Source organism: Amblyraja radiata, chromosome 2 (assembly GCF_010909765.2).
Source record: "Amblyraja radiata isolate CabotCenter1 chromosome 2, sAmbRad1.1.pri, whole genome shotgun sequence".
Classification (NCBI taxonomy): Eukaryota; Metazoa; Chordata; class Chondrichthyes; order Rajiformes; family Rajidae; genus Amblyraja; species Amblyraja radiata.
In genome coordinates, this window is record NC_045957.1 from 39,531,644 (window position 1) to 39,552,371 (window position 20,728).

General features: G+C 42.3%; 1 protein-coding gene across 3 annotated transcripts in view; it reads right to left on the reverse strand.

Moving 5' to 3' along the window:
- Positions 1-18,896, reverse strand: part of kif5b (kinesin family member 5B) — a 99,198-nt gene extending 80,302 nt beyond the window's left edge. The window contains exon 1 of one of the 3 annotated variants that reach the window (XM_033045376.1): positions 18,429-18,836. In XM_033045376.1, coding sequence (XP_032901267.1) covers positions 18,429-18,554 — 126 coding nt within the window. In that variant the 5' untranslated portion in view covers positions 18,555-18,836. Of the gene's footprint in view, positions 1-18,428 lie in introns of all 3 variants that reach the window. The other 2 variants (XM_033045395.1, XM_033045386.1) reach the window with 2 other exon arrangements.
- Between the last annotated feature and the right edge of the window lie 1,832 nt (positions 18,897-20,728).

The following is a 20,728-nucleotide window of genomic DNA, read 5'->3' on the forward strand; positions in this document are numbered from 1 at the left end:
TTAGAGGGGCAGACTTTAAAAACATGCAGCGTGGGAACTTCTCGCTGTGTCGATCTCTGGAATTCTCTGCCCTGAAGCAATTTGGAAATTAGATCTTTGGCAGTATTCAGAGGAAGTAGATTTTTTTTAAAGATCAAGGAATCGTGGGCAATGGGGAATTAACACATAATTGGAGAGAAGATCTGGCATGATCATATCGAACGGCAGGGCAGGCATGTTGACTAAATGGCCTATTTTGTGTTCTTTTTAATTTCATTTACAATATTGCTGTATTCCAGCTGGCTTCTTTCATTGCTTACGTTACAGCAACAATATTTAATAAGGAATGGAATTTCTCAAGCATTCTAGCATACATTGACCAGTTTACCAGTTCCACGCATTGTTTCTCTATTGAGATCCTACCTTCCCTAGCCAACAATGAACCTACCAATGACCCTGCTCAAGATCATTTGTCATCACCCATCCTTTTCCCCCCAGAGATGCTGTCTGACCCCTTGAGTTGCTCCAGCATTTTGTGTCTATCTTTAAAATAACACCCATGCCCACACCTCCAACCCAGGAGCCAAACAAGCTTTCCAGGTGAGAGAGATTCACTTCCAGCAACCTCATCTATTGCATATGGGGTTCTCAATGTGTCCTCCTCTACATCAGAAAGGTCAAATGCATACTAGGCCTCTCTTTATCTAGCACCTGTACTCCTTCCGCAATGGCTAACTGGAGCTTATAGCTTAGAAATTCACAAAGCAAAATTAGGCCATTCGGCCCATCGCATCTACACTGTCATTCAATCATGGCTAAACTATCTTTCCTTGTCTACCCCCATTCTCCTGCCTTCTCCCCATAACCCTCGACACCCTTACTGATCAAGAATCTTTCAATCTCCACTTTAAAAATACCCAATGACTTGGCCTCCACAGTCGTCTGTGACAATGAATTCCACCGATTCACCACCATCTGGCAAAATAAATTCTTCCTCATTGCCTTTCTAAAGGTACGTCCGTTTATTCTGAGATTGTGTCCTCTGGTCCTCGACTGTCCCAATAGCGGAAACATCCTCGCCACATCCACTCTATCCAAGCCAATTCCTCCCAATTCCGTACTCAACATACGTTAACCCAAACATCCCCGGGATCATTCTTGTAACCCTCCTCTGGACCCTCTCCTATGCCTGCAGATCCCTCCTCGGATATGGGGCTAAAGACTGCTCACAATGCACTAAATGTGGTCTGACCAGTACCTTATAAAGCCTCAGGATTATATCTCTGTTTCCAGATGCAGGCCATTTTAATTCAATTTTCCAATCCCATGCCAACATGTCTGCCTCCTCTGCTGTCTTGATGAGGCAGAGTGCAAACTATTAGAACAACAACTCATATTCTGCCCTACAACCCAAATGAATAAACACAATATTATCTGATTTCAAGTAACTTACTCGTCCTCTGTTCCCTTTTCTATCTTTCTGATTTCCCAAGGTCCTTCCACACACCCCTTTCCAAACCACCACTCTAGCTATGATCACAATGAATGGCGGTGCTCGCTCGAAGGGCCGAATGGCCTCCTCCTTCAAGTATTTTCTATGTTTCATGCACCCCCCCCACTCAGAAGCTGACTATATCCTCTACCCTCCCCCACCGACACCATCACCCACACTCCTCCCACTGGATCTCCTATCCCCTCCTCCCTACTGTTTCCATCATCCCTCCTCTATTTGGTCCCACTCTGGCTTTCTTTCCGAATCCATAACCTGCAGCCCTTTGTCATCGCTACTCACCTCTGAGCGTCCAATGCTATCTCTACCTATCTACCAATCTGCCCCTCCTCACCGAGAGCTACCTATTGCTTGCAAGCTTTTGCTTCAACTCTCCCCCTCACCTCTTTATGTGGCCATAATCTCTCTAGTCCAAGCCCAGATGAAGGGTCTTCTTCCTATTTCCTTTAACTGACACAGATGCTGGCAATTAGGGATGACGCCTGACCCGCTCAGTTTCTGCAGCAGTTTGTAGTTTTGCTGCCAAAATATTAATTTGACTACTTCGGTCAAATGCTAGCTTAGCCAATCTCATCCTTTTTCCAGAAAGGAACTATAAACTAGATCACCAAGACTGCAACAATTCAGGGTATTGGGAATCTATGGAACTCTTCTACAAAAGGACTGTGCAAGCAGTCTTTTGAATACATTTAAGGCAGAGCTAGATTGCAAGGGGTGAAGAATTACTAGTGATCAGCCAGAAATGTAAATTTAAGTTTGTAATTAGACCAGCCACGATCTAATTGAACAGCAGAGCAGGTTTGAGGGGGCTGTGTGGATCCTACTCCTTTTTCTGGAAACACAAGAGAAGCAGAGTCTGGAATCTCGAACAAATTGCTGAAGGAATAGGATGGGCTAGACAGCATCTGTGATCATCATCTGTGATTTCACAGATGCTGCCTGACCCACTGCATTCCTCCAGCACTTTGTTTTCTGCTATTTCTAATTTGTATGTTCGTTGAATTCCTATGTTACAAAAACCATCAATCAATCTTAATGGGTTTTTTTAATGTTAGATTCATCAAATGTTTAATCTGAAACCAAAATGCTGTAGGAATATTGAAGATATATTTTGTTCTATGCAGAACATTGGGGTTTGCATACCTTAGGTGAACTGTAACTGAAAGGGTTCCAACTGTTTCCGATCAAGTTCCAGTGCACAGGAGTAGACATCGTAAAAAGTACAAATATTTTGGTATAACAACATGCTTATGATTGCTAGACAAAGTAGAAAACATCAAATGGCATAAGGAGATATATCACTGAAGTCAATACATATCAATTGAGAATGCTCTTTTTAGCCCATGCTTAGCCTGACCTCAAAATGCCAGTGGAAACACTGGGTGCCAAACGCAAGTGTTCCATTTCTGGGCACTGACATCACTGACCTTGATAAATGTAAAAATAAAGTCAGAAGCACTTGCAACTACGCATCCAATCCACAGACTGAATGAATTAACTCCTGGAGTCAATATTCTCAATCTCATCCCATTTAGGTCTGTGGCTTTTGTTGTCAATGACATTGGTATAATAAATAGCAGAGCAAGAATATCCAAAAGGAATAAAAACAAAAAAATACAGTTTTCCAACACTTCACATAATGAAACCTGTTGAGTTGATACTTATTATAAAAATACAATAATGTATAGCAGTGTAACTGGAAAGAGGTTAGGGTCAACTGAAAAAGGACAAAGTGCTGGAGTAACTCTGAGTCAGGCAGCATCTCTGGAGATCATGGATAGATGATGTTTTGGCCAGAATCATTGTTCTGTTGAGTTTTGTTTTGATTTGAGTTGAGGAGCAAGGAGGTCCTACTGCAGTTGTACAGGGCTTCTGCCTCATAAGGCAGTGGAGGCCAATTCTCTGGAGGCTTACAAGAGAATTAGATAGATCTCTTAAAGATAGAGAAGTGAAGGGATATGGGGAGAACACAGGAAAGGGGTACTGATTGTGAATAAACAGCCATGATCAGAGTGAATGGCGGTGCTGGGTCGAAGGGGCGAATGGCCTATTGTATATTGTCGAGACCACACTGGAATAGTGTGTGCAATTTTGGTCTCATAATTTGAGGAAGGACATTATTGCTATTGAGGGAGTGCAGCGTAGGCTCACCAGGTTAATTCCTGGGATGGCGGGACTGACATATGATGAAAGAATGGGTCGACTGGGCTTGTATTCGCTTGAATTTAGAAGGATGACAGAGGATCTTATAGAAACATATAAAATTCTTAAGTGATTGGACTGGGTAGATGCAGGAAAAATGATCCTGATGTTGGGGGAGTCCAGAAGAAGGGGTCACAGTTTAAGAATAAGGGTTAGGCCATTTAGGTCTGAGATGAGGGGAAAAAAATTCACCCAGAGAGTTGTGAATTTGTGGAATTCTCTGCCAGAGAAGGCAGTGGAGGCCAATTCACTGGATGTTTTCAAGAGACTTAGATTTAGCTCTTAAGGGCCTGTCCCACGACGTCATTTGAACGTCATTTGTGCGACATCATTTACAGGCAGATGTTTGGTACAAAGACAAGAGATAACAGCAAGAGGTGGGAGACAGACAGATTGAAGAGTTGCAACTTGTGAAGCCAGGGGATTGAATGTGGGGAGGAGTGGGGGGTTGGGGAAGAAGTAGGTGAGAATCGTTGGACAACAGGGAAGGGGGGAGGTGTTAGAGATTACCTAAAATTGGAAAATTCAATGTTCATACAAATGGGTTGTAAGCTGCCAAAGCGGAATATTGTCCATGTCGTTGGGGTATAAGCAAAACCAAAGAGTAAACCATGCGGTCAACTTAATTAATTTGATTGAGCGTGTAACCAATTATTTACAGATTGTAGGTACAATGCAACTAAAGAGCAGTGAAAATTAAGTGCAGTTGATTGGTATATCGTTGTCACATACCAAGATGTATGCCAACTGGTGTACATTTTAATTTACTTCTTTGGTATGCAGTCCAAACTACTATTTACGTCTGAGACAGCAATGGCGTTTCCGTTTAGGTTTGCAACTGGACCAATCTCCTGAACCAAAACAGTCAAGTTGGAGCTTGTCAGTTTCCTCAGACCAGCAATGTATAACTTTCTGTATTGGATCCTTGCTTCAGTTTCTACATTCAAGCAGGAAATGGGAAGCACAGCCTGATGGCTCTTACTTCCTAAAATGTGTTGAGGGAACAACTGACTATGGTCTTGTAATTTTCTAGTGGTCATTTTTTAGTTTAGTTTAGAGATACAGTGTGGAAACAGTCCCTTCGGCCCACCAAGTCCACGCTGACCAGCGATCTCTGCACACTAACACTATCCTACACACAGTAGGGACAATTTGCCAAGCCAATTAGCCTACAAAACTGTGTGACTTGAGTGTGGGAGGAATCTGGAACACCCGGCGAAAACCCACGTAGGTCACGAGGAGAACGTAGAAAATCTGTACAGAGAGCACCCGTAGTCAGGATGGAATCCGGGTCTCTGGCGCTGTAAGGCAGCAATTTCACCGCTGCGCCACCGTGCTGCACTTTTCATAATTTAGTGATTTTTACTAAGCAAATTTAGTAATTTTTATTCTTGCTCCCCAAAGCATATCAAACAATATGAATATCAAATGATTGACAATATAGCCATAAGTGGTAGAAATAAGTTGAAGGTACTGTTTTACTAATCAACTGCAAATCAGACACTGATAATAGCAATCACATGAAAGCTACAATAGTCGTCTGATTTTTCCTTAATCACAATACTGTAGTTTACATCATAGGGTTAATCATTCAGACCACACCAACATTGCACTCATCTATACTAATCTATATTAATCCCATTTAACAACAATGGGTCATAGAAACATAGAAAATAGGTGCAGGAGTAGGCCATTCGGCCCTTCAAGACATTCAATATGATCATGGCTGATCATCCAAAATCAGTACCCTGTTCCGGTTTCCCCCCCATATCCCTCCATTCTTGAAATCATCCAGTGAATTGGCCTCCACTGTCTTCTGTGACAGAGAATTCCACAGATTCACAATTCTCTGGCGGAAAACGTTTTTCAACTCAGTCCTAAATGGCCTACCCCTTAATCTTAAACTGTGACCCCTGGTTCTGGACTCCCCCAACATCGGGAATATTTTTCCCAGTTGACCCATTCTTTCATATGTCAGTCCCGCCATCCCGGGAATTAATCTGGTGAACCTACGCTGCACTCCCTCAATAGCACCAATGTCCTTCCTCAAATTAGGAGACCAAAATTGCACACAACACTCCACCAGGGCCCTGTACAACTGCAGTAGGACCTCCTTGCTCAAATCCTCTCGCAATGAAGGCCAAGCATTAGCTTTCTTCACTGCCTGCTTTACCTGCATGCTTACTTTCAGTGACTGATGTACAAGCACACCCAGGTCTTGTTGCACCTCCCCTTCTCCTAATCTGACAATTCAGATAATAATCTGCCTTCATATTCTTGCCACCAAAGTGGATAGCCTCACATTGATAATAAAACAAATAAATAAATGATGAGTAAATGAATAGGTTTGACCAAGTACTCACATACAAGGAATTTGCCTTGGTACTCTGCCCGCAAGTGACAACATGCACATTATACTGCATCTGCTATGCTTCTGTCCACTCACCCAACCTATCAAAGTCACCCTGCAGCCTTACAGCATCCTCCTCGCAGCTCACACTGCCACCCAGCTTTGTGTCATCCGCAAACTTAGAGATGTTACATTTAATTCCCTCATCTAAATCGTTAATATATATTGTAAACCACTGGGATCCCAGCACCAGGCGTCGTGGCACCCCACCCATTGGGTCATTGGAATAAAAACTGGTTAAAGCAGAAATACCAGTTATGATACGCAGTCACTGCAAAACTGCAATTAAAATAAAGAGACTGTTAAAAGTCACAAAAATTATGTTGGTAATAAACATATAATATATACACTCTGGTTAGACTACGAAGGACAATGAGGGAGATTGATCAACTGATTGAATGGTGCCTAAAGGGCCTGTCCCACTTGGCTGTCATTCGCGCGCCATTTACGCGACCGGCTAGCGTGTGGGTAGCGCGGGAGGTGTGCATGGAGTGGTGTGGAGGAGTGTGGACTTCGTCCTGCACAAAATCTTCACGCACCACCGGCCTGTAGCGTAACTGACAGCCAAAGTGGGACAGGCCCAAGACCCTGGCACGGTGCAACGTCTCACCTCCAACAGCAGCAGAAACAGGCAAACGATCGCCGAGCTCGGCCTAGGGCTCACAGCCGTTGCGGATCCGGATCCGCCCCCACTCCTACTCCCAGAGCGGGGCCAAGACGATTGGATTCAGACTGAAGAAGAGTCTCGATCCGAAACATCATCCATTCCTTCTCTCCAAAGATGCTGCCGGCCCCGCTGAGTTACTCCTGCATTTTGTGTCTATCTTCAAATGACTTCACGTGCTCCAGAAGGCTGTGCGGACGCATGATGACGCACGCGACCATCGCGCGTCAGTCACTACCGGCCTGTCGCGTAAATGACTGCCAAGTGGGACAGGCCCTTTACTCTCAACGCTAGTGAAACCAAGAAACTAATTGGTGGCTTTAGAAGAGGAAGGCCAAGGATCCACAAACCTGCCTTCATCAACGTCGGTGGTGGAGAGAATCAAAAGCTTCAAATTCCTGGGCATGCATATCTCTGCAGATCTGTCCTGGACATACACATTGTTGCAATCATAAAGAAACCCATCAATGCCTCTACTCCTTGAGAAGATTTGGTATGTTGACAAATACTGCCTTGAACTTCTACAGGTAGAGAGCATCACTGCATGGCTCGGCAACTCAAACACTCAGGAACAAAGGAAATTACAAAAAATAGTAAACACTGCCCGGTCCATCACAGGTAATGGCCTCCCGACCGAAGAGATCTATAAGAGGAACTGTCTAAAAAAGGCAAATAGCATCATCAACGAACCACACCACCCTGCCAATGCTCTCATTGCACTCCTGCGATCAGGAAGGACAGGAGCCTGAAAACTTTCATGTCCAGGGACAGCTTCTTCCCTACAACCATCAGGCTATCGAACACTGCAAACTCCAACTAAACGCCAAGCTATGAATTCAGATTCAGATTCAGATTCAGATTCAATTTTAATTGTCATTGTCAGTGTACAGTACAGAGACAACGAAATGCATTTAGCATCTCCCTGGAAGAGCGACATAGCAAATGATTTAAATAAATAATAATAAGTGATAATAAGTGTCCGGGGGGTGGGGGGGTGATTGGCAGTCACCGAGGTACGTTGTTGAGTAGAGTGACAGCCGCCGGGAAGAAGCTGTTCCTGGACCTGCTGGTTCGGCAACGGAGAGACCTGTAGCGCCTCCCGGATGGTAGGAGGGTAAACAGTCCATGGTTGGGGTGAGAGCAGTCCTTGGCGATGCTGAGCGCCCTCCGCAGATAACGCTTGCTTTGGACAGACTCAATGGAGGGGAGCGAGGAACCGGTGATGCGTTGGGTGATGCCTGGGTTGCCTGTTTTTTTGCATTATGCTGGTATATTTTTACTTTATTGAACTTTGTTTGTTTATTACATCTCAGTTACAGAGGCCAATGTCAGAAGATCCAGAGGCTGAAGCCTCTAACCATCTGTACCTGTTGGCATACCTGGTCTTGTTCTTAAAACCCATGCAGACCAACTGGCTCGAGATTTTGCGAACATCTTCACCCTCTCATTACTGAGGTCCGAGATTCCCCTCTGATTTAAAGGGCATCAATAATATCAGTGCCCAAGGTGACGTGGTGAAGTGCTTTGAGAGGTTGGTTATGGCGCATATCAACACCTACCTCAACAAAAACCTGTACCCGCCACAACAGGTCAGAGGATGCACTCTCTCTCACTGGCTCTCCACTCTTCACTTGGACAATAAAAACACATACGTCAGGCTGTTGTTCATAGACAGTGTTTATCCCCTCCAAGCTGGTTACCAAAGTGCCTATCAAACTCTGCTTTGCAGGCCCAGAGCTAGTGCATTCCAGGTCACAATTAACCTTTGTAAAAATGTTACCAGCTGTATCACCCTTGCATCTTTTGTCCAACATTTAAGCTGACCTCTGTTTGTTCTCAGTACAAGAAATATTACAAGTGTCAACACAGATTTCTTCTCAAATTCCTAATGCAAGAAATATTATGAGAAACACTTGTCACAATCAAGGTCAAAGTTATAACGAAAAGTCAACCTTATTTTTAACGTACACACATTTAGGGAAATTGCTTGGTAAATCTCTTATAATTCTAGCCATCTTTCCATGGCTAGTAAACTGAAGTCATACATAATCCTAAAATAAATTAAGTAGATTAAATTAATGGTTATCAATGGAAGAGTTATATGCAAACAAATATTCTAATATTCACTGCACCTTTTGGAACAAAGATCTAATAAGTAAATAATGATCCTTGCCGTTTCATTGTAGGTTTATACCATGCCCTTATTATAGAACGATCCTGATGGAAAACTATAGCTTCTCCCATCAGTTGTTGGAAACAAAATTGTTTCTCATCTCGCTTGCTCCGTCTCGTTTGTCAATATCTAGTGGGCTCATATTCTGCCAGTTTACCTGTTTTGGCTTCTTAGGATGCCATAATTATTAAAAAAACGTAATTTTTTCTTTTTTAATGTAACAGACATTCTGATTGCTTTATTTGTTTGGCCTTAAAACTTGTTCGAATCTACACCAGTTATTTTTTCAAATATCCCTGCCTCCCATAAAGCCTAACCAATTGCAGCATTTCCCACTTGGAATATAGCACTGTCTTACACTAGCTGATGTCATTCGATTTCCACTTCATTAGGTCGGGAACAATACAAAGATTCTCTGAATGAATACTGAGTCTAAATGAATATACCAACATCGTCACCTCCTGGGAAGTCCGCCATGTCCCCAAAAACTCTTACCAACTTCTACAGGGGTGCCGTAGAAAGCATTTTATCGGGATGTATCGCAGCTTGGTTTGGGAACAGCTACACCCAAGACCGCAAGAAATTGCAGAGATTGTGGACGCAGCCCAGACCATCACACAAACCAACCTCCCTTCCATCGACTCCATTTACACCTCACGCTGCCTCGGTAAGGCCACCAGCATAATAAAGGACGTGTAGCACCCCGGCCACTCTCCCTTCTCTACTCTACTCTCCCATCAGGCAGGAGGCACAGAAGTGTGAAAACAAACACCTATTTCACTGCACTTTATGTGCACGTGATGAATAAATCTGACTTGACTTGACTTGACCTCCAGATTCAGGGACAGTTTCTTCCCAACTGTTATCAGGCAACTGAACCTTTCTACTAACAACTAGAGAGCAGTCCTAAACTACGAAGTACCACATTGGAGACCCTGGAATATCTTTGATTGGACTGTACTGGAATTTTGAACTAAACATTATTCACGTAATTCCCATTATCATGCGTCTGTACACTGTAGATGGCTTGATTGTAATCATGCATTGTATTTCCGCTGACTGGTTAGCACACAAACGTTTTTCACTGTACCTCGATATACATGATAATAAACTAAACTCAAGTAAAACAGCAGCAATAAAAATAATTACACTAGAATGACAAGTCATCTGCGATAGATGCTTTCATCCAAGGATTTTAAAAGTATTTGGAAACATTCATACACTATAGTTAGGGCATCAGCATAAAGATCTTCATTCATAAACAGTTATCCTTTATAATGAAAGGTCTACACAGCATGTGAGCAGTTTGATAAGACTAAGATCTGTAGCTAATTTTCTAATGCTAAAGAGGGAATCTTACTTTATTCAATTATTTTCCAGAATCTGAGCATCACTGGCACAGCCAGCATTGTTATTCAGTTGTTAATTGCCCTTGAAAAAGCAAAGTCATCTTCTTGAACCACGGCAGTTGGTTAAGGTAATCCCAAAACATTATTAGGCAGTCAGTTCCAAGCATTAGTCACAACAATAATAAATGAATGGTGACTATCCAAATTCAGTTGTTATGCAACTGTTTCTCTGCATCTGAAGCTCTTGTCCTCCTCATTGGTAGATGACAACTTTGGGATGTACTCTTGGATTAGCCAAAGTGATTGAAAGCAGAGCGTTTTATGGATAACACACATTGCACCCATTGTGCCTGGGTGGTGATAGAATTAATATTCAGAGTGCTGGTGTGGTATCAATCTTGCAAGGAGATAAGTGCTAAATGGTGTAAAGTTCGTGGTCTGTTGCTTGAGTTGTATTTATCCAAAAGGTCAAATACTACAGAGACTAGATTTGTGCTTTGTGGCTGGTGGGACAGCGTTAGGATGTCGGGAAGCAAGTTATTCATCGTAGGATACTCAGCCATTGACCTTGTTCTGGTAGATGCAGTATTATTTGGTTCATCCTGTTGCATCAATGGCAAGTCCGATGATGCTGATGTCAGGAGACTCTCTGATGATAATGTTGCTAAATGTCAAGGCTACCTCTAGATGAAGATGGCCAATAACTGGCATTTATCAAGGTCTTCTTCAAGAACTCATTTTTCACTATGCAGGTAGTCACACAGCTTTGAGACAGTTTCAAAAGTGCCATTAAAAAAAATTATAGCAACTGCTGCTGTGTACATCAAGAAGGTTATGGCATGATGGATGATGTTGTGTACTGAGTGTGTTGGAGCTGTAATCACAGAACAGTGTAGCGCAGGAACACTGTGCCCCTTCAACCCACCTGGTCCATTTCAACATGATGCCAAAGTAGCTAATACCACCTGCCTGCATGTGGTCTGTATCCCTTTATTCATTATCTGTTCATGTGACTGTTCAGATGCCTCATAAATGCAACTTCCATATCTGCTTCTATCACCTCCCATGACAACACATTCCAGGGACCTACCACTTTCTGTAGGGAAAACACCTGCCCCGCACATCTCCTTTAAACATTTCCCCTCACAAAATAAATCTATGTCCTCTGGGAACAGACGCCTCTTTCAACTTCCAACACTTCAGTGGAAACCTAGCCAAGGTTGTCTAATCTCTCCACGTAACTAATATCATGCAGCACATTGTGCAGTGGTAGAGTTGCTGTCTTACAGTGCCAGAGACCAGGGTTCGATCTACGGATGCTGTCTGTATGGAGTTTGTACGTTCTCCCTGTGACCATGTGGGTTTTCTCCAGCTGCTCCGGTTTCCTCCCACATTCCAAAGACGTGCAAGTTTTTAGGTTAATTGGTTTCTGAAAATTGCCCCTCATGTGTAGGATGCAAAACTAGGATACCATAGAAGGTGACTGAAGAAGTCTTGCCCCAAAACATCACCCATCCATGTTCTCCAGAGATGCTGCCTGACCCGCCGAGTTACTCCATAACTTTAGGTCGTTTAGTGTACAGTTGATGATTGGTAGACACGGATTCAGTGGGCTGAAGGACAAGTTTCCACTCCGTAACTCTATACTAAACTACTTTCCATTCCTCCAATAAAATGTTAAATATTCCAATATGCTCCTGACTTGCACTACGTGGATGCGGAAATGCTTCACAGCAGTATATGAGTCACGTACCACAGGAGACTCTGCACCCATATCCAATTCTTACAGACAACACTCAAAGTGAGGCCAATAGGAACAGTCCCAACTCAGAGGAGGATGTTGGGGATTCAATAATGGTAATATCAAAGGAGAACAATTAAACTCTTGATGGAAGTGATCAACGCCTTGTGATATTTACCGGCTTAAAAATTCCAAAACTGAATGTCAATCGTGCCATGCCATGGGCACAGACTACCTCCTTACCTCAGAAGAGGAGAATGGGGTTAGACCAAGAAAAACAAATGAAAACTGAGATTAAATACTGAGCTGCTAAGGCATTGCATGAATTTTCCCCCATTTGATTTTGTGGTTTGTACACATTGATAAACAATTCTATAACCGGTTGAACTATTATGCAGTACTTTCCATATATAATTGAAATTCACAAAAACAATCAATGCAAATTGATCTCATTAAAACCATTGAAACTTCATAAAATTTTAGGCAGTTAATTCATTAATCCATTCATTAATCCATTTAATTGGTGGTTGTGCAAAAATAACAATGCCCAGCTTTACAAGCATGCACATGGAAGTCTCTTCTGGACAATATTGTAATGCCAATGGAAATGCATTTGAAATGTTAAATAGCTTATTTTCATGTATTTGGTAGAACAAAATCCAGTTGAAAATAACCAGTGTTGCTTAACTATGTTTTAGTGAAGCGAAAAATTATTTGCACAGGCAAGTTAAAGCATTACAAATATGAATAATAGATTACACTAGGAAGTGTCAATCAGAACATGTGGAGAGTGAGACTTAGCCCAAGTGAACCGTCTGAAGAAGGGTCTTGGCCCTAGACGTCACCTATTCCTTTTCTCCAGAGATGCCGTCTGACCCAGCTTTTTGTGTCTATCTCTAAAACAGATCTCTCTCCTTCTGAGTCACTGAATTGAAAAATGACTTGGAGACACCAGTCATGTAAAGAAGGATAAGTAGTGCTGGATAGGGTGCTCCTTTATCACGCTTCGTAGAGGAGACATAGGATCGGTTTGGGGAGAAACCAAAGGAGAGAAAAAAGAACCCGATCCTAGCAACAGGTGAAATGAATTTATCTTTTTTGGGTGACAGATAATAAGGACCGAGAGTCGAATCACAATAATAAACATAGGATAGGAGGATGAATAGGATTAGCAGGAGCAGGAAAGGAACAGTAATACAGTAGTTGAATAAAATTCCATTATATAGATACAGTATCCTGCATAGTGAAGGGTGCAATATACATGCTGTCTAACTTAGGCAAAGGTCTCTCAAGAGTGAAGGTAAAACATTATCAATGGAAGATGATGTTGTTGCGATCTACATTGGAATGAACAAATTAAGAAAGAGTTAGGAAGATATTTTGTTTCGAGTATAACTGTTTCTGGCAGCCAAAACAAGATAAGGAACATAAAGGGTTATATTTTTTAATGAACTGTACTTCATGCAAAAGGAACAGGAATAAACAAATTAGGAATGCTATAAAACAGATAGGTTTCATTTTGTGGTTAACTGGTATCAGTGTTGTAGGGGAACAGACCAACTCCATCTAGGTGCTTTATGCTGTATCTAGCTTCATAAAGGGGGAACAGTGGTTAGATTCCTGTGGAATACAATGTAGAGTAATTATCAGGTTTCGGGAGGGCGGGTTTTCAGTAGGAAAAGGTAGATTCCGCAATAGGTGGAAAGAAAGACAGCAGGCTATTTGTCACATCCAGCCACTCCTATAACAAAAAATACAGAAATACATAAAGCAATCATACAAGGAGAAAGGTAAAATCCCAGAAAGGTGGGGCAGAAAAAAACTATTCTTGCACATGCATGGAGTACAAGACAAAGTAAATGAATTACAGTCAAAATTCAACTTGGAGAGTATAACATAGTATAGCCATTTCCAAATCATGGCTTCAAAATGACCAGGACTGATAACTAAATATACTGTTACAAGGGTTGAAGGTTAATTTGCATGTAGTTATGGACAAGCAGACTGTTCATATCTGAAAGCTGAGTGGCAAGTCTCTGAAATGTAAGCAAAGGTTTTTTTGCAACATTACATTCAAGACCAAACAAGAGGCTCTTTAAAAAAAATCTTAGAAGGCTTAACAACTCCTAACAAACTGGAAAAGTAATTGCAGAACTGAGATATCTAAAAGTAATTATTATTATGTTGCAGAATCAGAATGATCATGCAAAAAACAAGAAATCTAAATTCCTAATTTAAAAAACAAACATTAATGAAAACTAAGAATATTTATAAATATGTTAAAAAAAGTAAATACCGAAAGAGGAAATATACAAATTCTAAAACAGATTAGAAGTAAAAAAAGTGAAAATGAAACTTGTAAGGGTACAAAAAAACAAGCAATGGTACAATTATATTAGTAAAAATGGGGTGGTTGACAGAAATGTCGTCTTTTTAAATTGATAATATTGGTAAACAACACAAAAATAGCTGCATTGATAGATCATGTTTTGTCAGGGGACACAGAAAAGGTCAGTACCCTAATATCAAGAAAGTAAAAGGTAGTATCTCTGGAGAACATGGACAGGTAATGTCTTGGGTTGGGACTGTCTGAAGAAGGGTCCCGACCTGAAACATCACCTATCCATGTTCTACAGAGATGCTGCTTGACCTGCTGAGTTACTCCAACACTGTGTGTCTTTTTTTGTAAACGAACATCTGCAGTTTTTTGTTTCTATCAAGAAAGCAAAAACTGAATGAGAAATATACATGGCCAAAATTAATATAACCTACAATATTATAAAAGAAAATAAACTCAAAAATGGATTACAATAGGTCTAGTTTGCTTCCATTCCAAGAGTTCAAAGCTAAGAACATTGCAGATGCTCTTTATAATTTTCCAATCTTCGATCTATTTGGAAAATCTTACCATATAAATGTTTAAGACAGGATCAATATAAACTATAAGGAACTATAGATCAGTTAGCCAATTCAGTAATTATCAAGAAATTATTGAGGACTGATGGCTGTACATCTTACATTTTCAGTCAATCATAAAGTCAGGATGAATTTGTCAAAGACAGATCATGCTGTTTGAACCCAATTGACAAACTGATAAAAGATTATTGAAGTACGAAACAGGGAATGTTAATGGAAGTAACTTACAAGGATGCCCAGAAAGCATTTGGAAAAGTCCTTCATAAGAGATAGCTGAAGTTAAAGTTCATGCAATTTATCATGCTGACTAGGAAATAGTGAGACAAATTCAAGTTGAAAACACGTAACTGTTGGTTCCTAATAAGATCCTCCCTGGGATCCAGCAAGGATGTGTCTTGGGCTTGCAAATAATGAGCCCACTTTTAAAATGACACAGATTATGAGATGGAAAGCCACGCGTACGTTTGTCGATAGCACAAAATAAGCAGATGCACCAAATTACAAAAATATAAATAAATTGAATGGATAAGTGTGTGGCAAGTAAATTTAAGCATGAATCAAAAATGTTCACTTGAGACACTTGCCTAAAAGGAATTAAGGAATCAGCTGAAAACCTACAAGCAGTGAAGGACCAACGAGAACTATGCACCCAGAGCGATTATGGACGAATACAAACAAACAATAATTCTAATGACCTTAATATTTTCAGACTGAAACTTATACGGCCAAAATTATTGCAGTTTTGGACAACAAAAATTAAAAACAATGTTATTGCCTTAGAGGGAGGACAAAGTAGATTAACAGAAAGATATTATTCCACAACACTGAAATTGTGGCTCCCGGAATTTAAATTGTGATTGATTGAACTTCTTCAGAGAAGCACGGCTGTTTCTGCATATTGGTAATTCTGAGGGCACAGCATTAGAAATTGGAGCCAGGTCTTTCAGAAATGAAGATGCAAATCAGTCCTACATGTTAAGATGGTAGAAATTCAGTCACCTTCATCTGCAAAGACAATTAAAGATTAGGCCAATTGTCAATTCTCAAAGATTGAAAAATTATCATTAACCAAAGAAATTAACGGGTCTGGGGCAAAGGTGAAACTAGTTAAACTAAAGATCATTCTTATCATTTAGTAGGACGTATTTCTAGAATGCAACTCCAATGCTCTTTATAACCCTTAGTGTTAATTTTTGATTAATAGTGTCATTGGGAAGCATTGTGGAACATTTTGCAATATTTACTACAACCAGTGTGAACTGTGAGGAGGATACTATGAGAATGCAGGGTGACTTGGACAAGTTGGGGGAGAGGGCAGATTAAGTTTAATGCGGATAAATGTGAGGTTATCCACTTTGGTAGCAAAAACAGGAAGGCAGAGTACTATCTAAATGGAGCCAAGTTGGGAAAAGGGGAGGTCCTTGTACATCAGTCTATGAAAGTAAGCATGCAGGTACAGCAGACAGTGAAGAAAGCGAATGGCATGTTGGCCTTTATAACAAGAGGAATCAAATATAGGAGCAAAGAGGTCCTCTGCAGTTGTACAGAGCCCTAGTGAGACCACACCTAGAGTATTGTGTACAGTTTTGGTCCTGTAATTTGAGGAAGGACATTCTTGCTATTGAGGGAGTGCAGGGTAGGTTTACAAGGTTAATTCCCGGGATGGCAGGACTGTCCTATGCTGAGAGAATGGAGCAGCTGGGCTTGTACACTCTGGAGTTTAGAAGGATGAGAGGGTATCTCATTGAAACATATATGATTGTTAAGGGTTTGGACACGCTAGAGGCAGGAAACATGTTCCCGATGTTGGGGGAGTCCAGAACCAGGGGCCACCGTTTAAGAATAAGGAGTAAGCCATTTAGAACAGAGAAAAGGAAACATCTTTTCTCACAGAGAGTGGTGAGTCTGTGGAATTCTCTGCCTCAGAGGGCGGTGGAGGCAGGTTCTCTGGATGCTTTCAAAAGAGAGCTAGATAGGGTTCTTAAAAATAATGGAGTCGGGGGATACGGGGAGAAGGCAGGAACGGGTTACTGATTGGGGATGATCAGCCATGATCCTGCACCTATTGTCTATCAGAAAAGCAGTCTTAACACTTCAAATGATTTGGTGTAGTGAACTGACACCGTTCAAGATAGACAGTGATATGATAAAGTTAATCACTGCTAGCTGTAATGTGGAAAGTGTAACAGGGATCCATACAAAGCAGGAAACAGGTAAATAAGAATTACAAAAGTAGACACAAAATGCTGGAGTAACTCAGCGGGACAGGCAGCATCTCTGGAGAGAAGGTTGACGTTTCGAGTCGAGACCCTTCTACAGACTTCAACCAGCACCTCACACTTTAACTCCCCTTCCCATTCCCAATCTGACCTTTCTGTCCTGGGCCTCCTCCATTATCAGAGTGAGGCCCAGCACAAATTGGAGAAACAGCACCTCATATTTTTCTTGGGTACCTTGCACCCCAGCGGTATGAACATTGATTTCTCTAACTTCAAGTAACCCTTGCTTTCCCTCTCTCCATCCCCTCCCCAGTTCTCCCACCAGTCTTACTGTCTCCGAAAACATTTTATCTCTGTACCATCCACTCCCCTGACATCAGTCTGAAGAATGGTCTCGACCTGAAACATCACCCATTCCTTCTCTCCAGAGATGCTGCCTGTCCCGTTGTGTCTACCTTTGATTTGAACCAGCATCTGCAGTTCTTTCCTACATAAATAAGAATTACTGTTGGAGGCAAAATATAGATTATTGCATGCACTAGAGGCAAAGGGATTCATAAATATTGAGCACATCTGTTAAATACTTTTCCAAAACTTCCTTCATGGCCAGTCATCTTTCAGGATGGAAATTCTTCAAGTCTGGCCAGTATCAAATCTAAACTGGCTGTATCTTCCTACATCTTCAATCACTTAAGATAATCTGAACTAATATATTATTCAAATGCACAAAAGAAAGTTTGTCTTTTAGAAATCTCGATTCATTTCTGGGGATCGCCTAATAAGCAGAAGAGATCATTCCAACGCCTCCTCCCAAAATAAATATACAAAAAAGATGATCGACACCAATGTCAACTTAAGGTCCAGCCTATTCGCCACGAGCTCTAAGAATTGCACCCAGACCAAGATTTACAGGGTGTTTTTCCTGTACATTTTAAAACACCCACACCCAACTCCAAAATAAAACGTGGCATTATGCAGTATTCCAGGTGCGAATTAATCTTCGATTCTACTCTAAAAATAAAATTCAACCAGTAACAGACTTGGGAGAAGTTTTTTTAAACAGCACACACTTCGACGTGACGCCTTGACAGATGAATGCATTGGGTTTTACAGCTCCAACTCACTTTCGGGCACCTCCTGCCACCGGTTTCAGCAACAGATTCACTCACAGATCAAACTTGAGCTTGTCTATTATGCAAAATAATTTACAAGGTTACTTTACAGAATACCGGGCGGATGACAGCAAGCAGAAAATCAACACTCACCCCGACCACCACCGTTTCTTCCCCATGAAATTTGCAGATACATTTATCACCGCGTTGGACTTCCGAACCATTCAGCGGCCTGAATCGGCACATCACTTTTATGCTGCACTCCGCCGGATCCGCCATTGTCCCTTTTATATTGTATTGGGGGGGGAAATGTTAAACCATCCGAAATATCGAAACTTTCCCCCCCCAACGCCGCTTCTTTCCCCCTCGTTATCGATGGCTGGTCCTTCTCTCCCAACTATGGGAAAGCGGTTTCCGTTCCTGGCGGCCGGTTACTGTAATTTTTCCTTCAGCTCTCGCTTCTCTCCTTCACTTCACTTCCGATCCGACATGGCCGCCATGAAACCGGCGAGCTCCCGTTTCCCAGCCGTCACCTCGCCCTCAACCAGCGCCGGGGAGGTGACGTAACCGCGCCCTCCGCCAGCGCCGGGGAGGTGACGTAACCGCGCCCTCAGCCAGCGCTGGGGAGGTGACGTCACCTCGCCCTGTCAGTTCGGGGCAAAGGGGCCAGGGCTGGTGACGTCATCTCGCCCTCAGCCAGCGCAGGGGGGCGGGGCCCGTGAAGATGACGTCCCCACCACTGCATGACGCGTCGGCGCGGCTGCGGCGCACGGTCGAGAAACCGTTCGTCATTTTTGAGGCCGGCGCTGCTGTTGAGCGTCACGGCGTGGAAGGAAATGTATGTGTTTTTGTACAAATGAAACAAGGGGTTTAATGGCGGTTGTTGAGCGAGTGAAAGGCGGATGTTGCCGGTTGCCGCTGCAGAAGGAGGAGCCGCCAGGTCCCGGCCCTCCATTGATTCTACGTCACGTCCTTGGGTCCCGGTCACGTGACGGCGGGGCTCTGTGTGACGTCATCCGCAATATCGCGAGATCGATGGACTCATCACACATTCATTCTTAGCCCACTTGTTTACACACCAGTTGTATCCAAACCTCCAAACAGCAGTAGGGAGGTTGGGGATAGCATCAAGCAGGAAATTAGGGATGCGTGTAGCAAAGGTACAGTGGTTATCAAGGGTGACTTTAATCTACATATAGATTGGGCCAACCAAATTGGTAACAGTGTTGAGGAGGAAGATTTATTGGAATGTATACGGGATGGGTTTTTAAACCAATATGTTGAGGAACCGACTAGAGGGCCGGCCATCCTAGACTGGGTGATGTGTAATGAGGAAGGATTAGTTAGCGATCTTGTTGTGCAAAGCCCCTTGGCAATAGTGACCATAATATGGTGGAATTCTGCATTAGGATAGAGAATGACACGGTTAATTCAGAGACTAGGGTCCTGAACTTAAATAAAGGAGACTTTGAAGGCATGAGACGGGAATTGGCTAGGATAGACTGGCAAATTATACTCAAAGGGTTGACAGTGGAGATGCAATGGCAAAGATTTAAAGACGGCATGGATGAACTCCAGAAATTATTCATCCCAGTTTAGCGAAAAAATAAACCTGGGAAGGCGGCTCAACCGTGGCTGACGAGGGAAGTCAAGGATAGTGTTAAATCCAAGGCAGAGGCATATAAATTGGTCAGAAGAAGCGGCAAACCAGACCACGGAGAAATTTGGAACTCAACAGAGGAGGACAAAGGGGTTAATTAAGAGAGAAAAAAAGAGCACGAAAAAAAGCTTGCAGGGGAATATAAAAACTGACTAAAAGTTTCTTCTGGTATGTAAAAAGGAAATGGTCAGTGAAGACGAATGCAGGTCCCTTACAGTCAGAGACGGGAATTTATAATGGGAAACAAGGAAATGGCAGAACAGTTAAACAAGTACTTTGTTTCTGCCTTCACTAAGGAAGACACAAACAATCTCCTGAAATACTAGGGGATCGAGGATCTAGTGGGAGGGAGGAACTGAAGGGAATCCACATCAGTCAGGAAATGGTGTTAGGTAAACTGTTGGGACTGAAGGCAGATAGATCCCCAGGGCCTGATGGTCTGCATCCCAGTGTACTCAAGGAGGTTGCCCTTGAAATCGTGGATGCATTGGTGATCATTTTCCAATGTTCTCTCGACTCTGGATCAGTGACTGTGGACTGGAATGTAGCCAATGTAACTCCACTTTTTAAGAAAGGAGGGAGAGAGAAAACTGAATTATAGACCAGTTAGCCTTACATCGATAATGGGGAAGATGCTGTAGTCGATTATTAAAGATGTTACAGCAGCGCAATTGGAAAGCAGTGAATGGATCGGTCAAAGTCAGCATGGCTTTATGAAGGGGAAATCATTGGTGATTTTTTGAGGATGTAACAAATAGAATGGATAAGGGAGAACAAGAACGTGACCCCACCA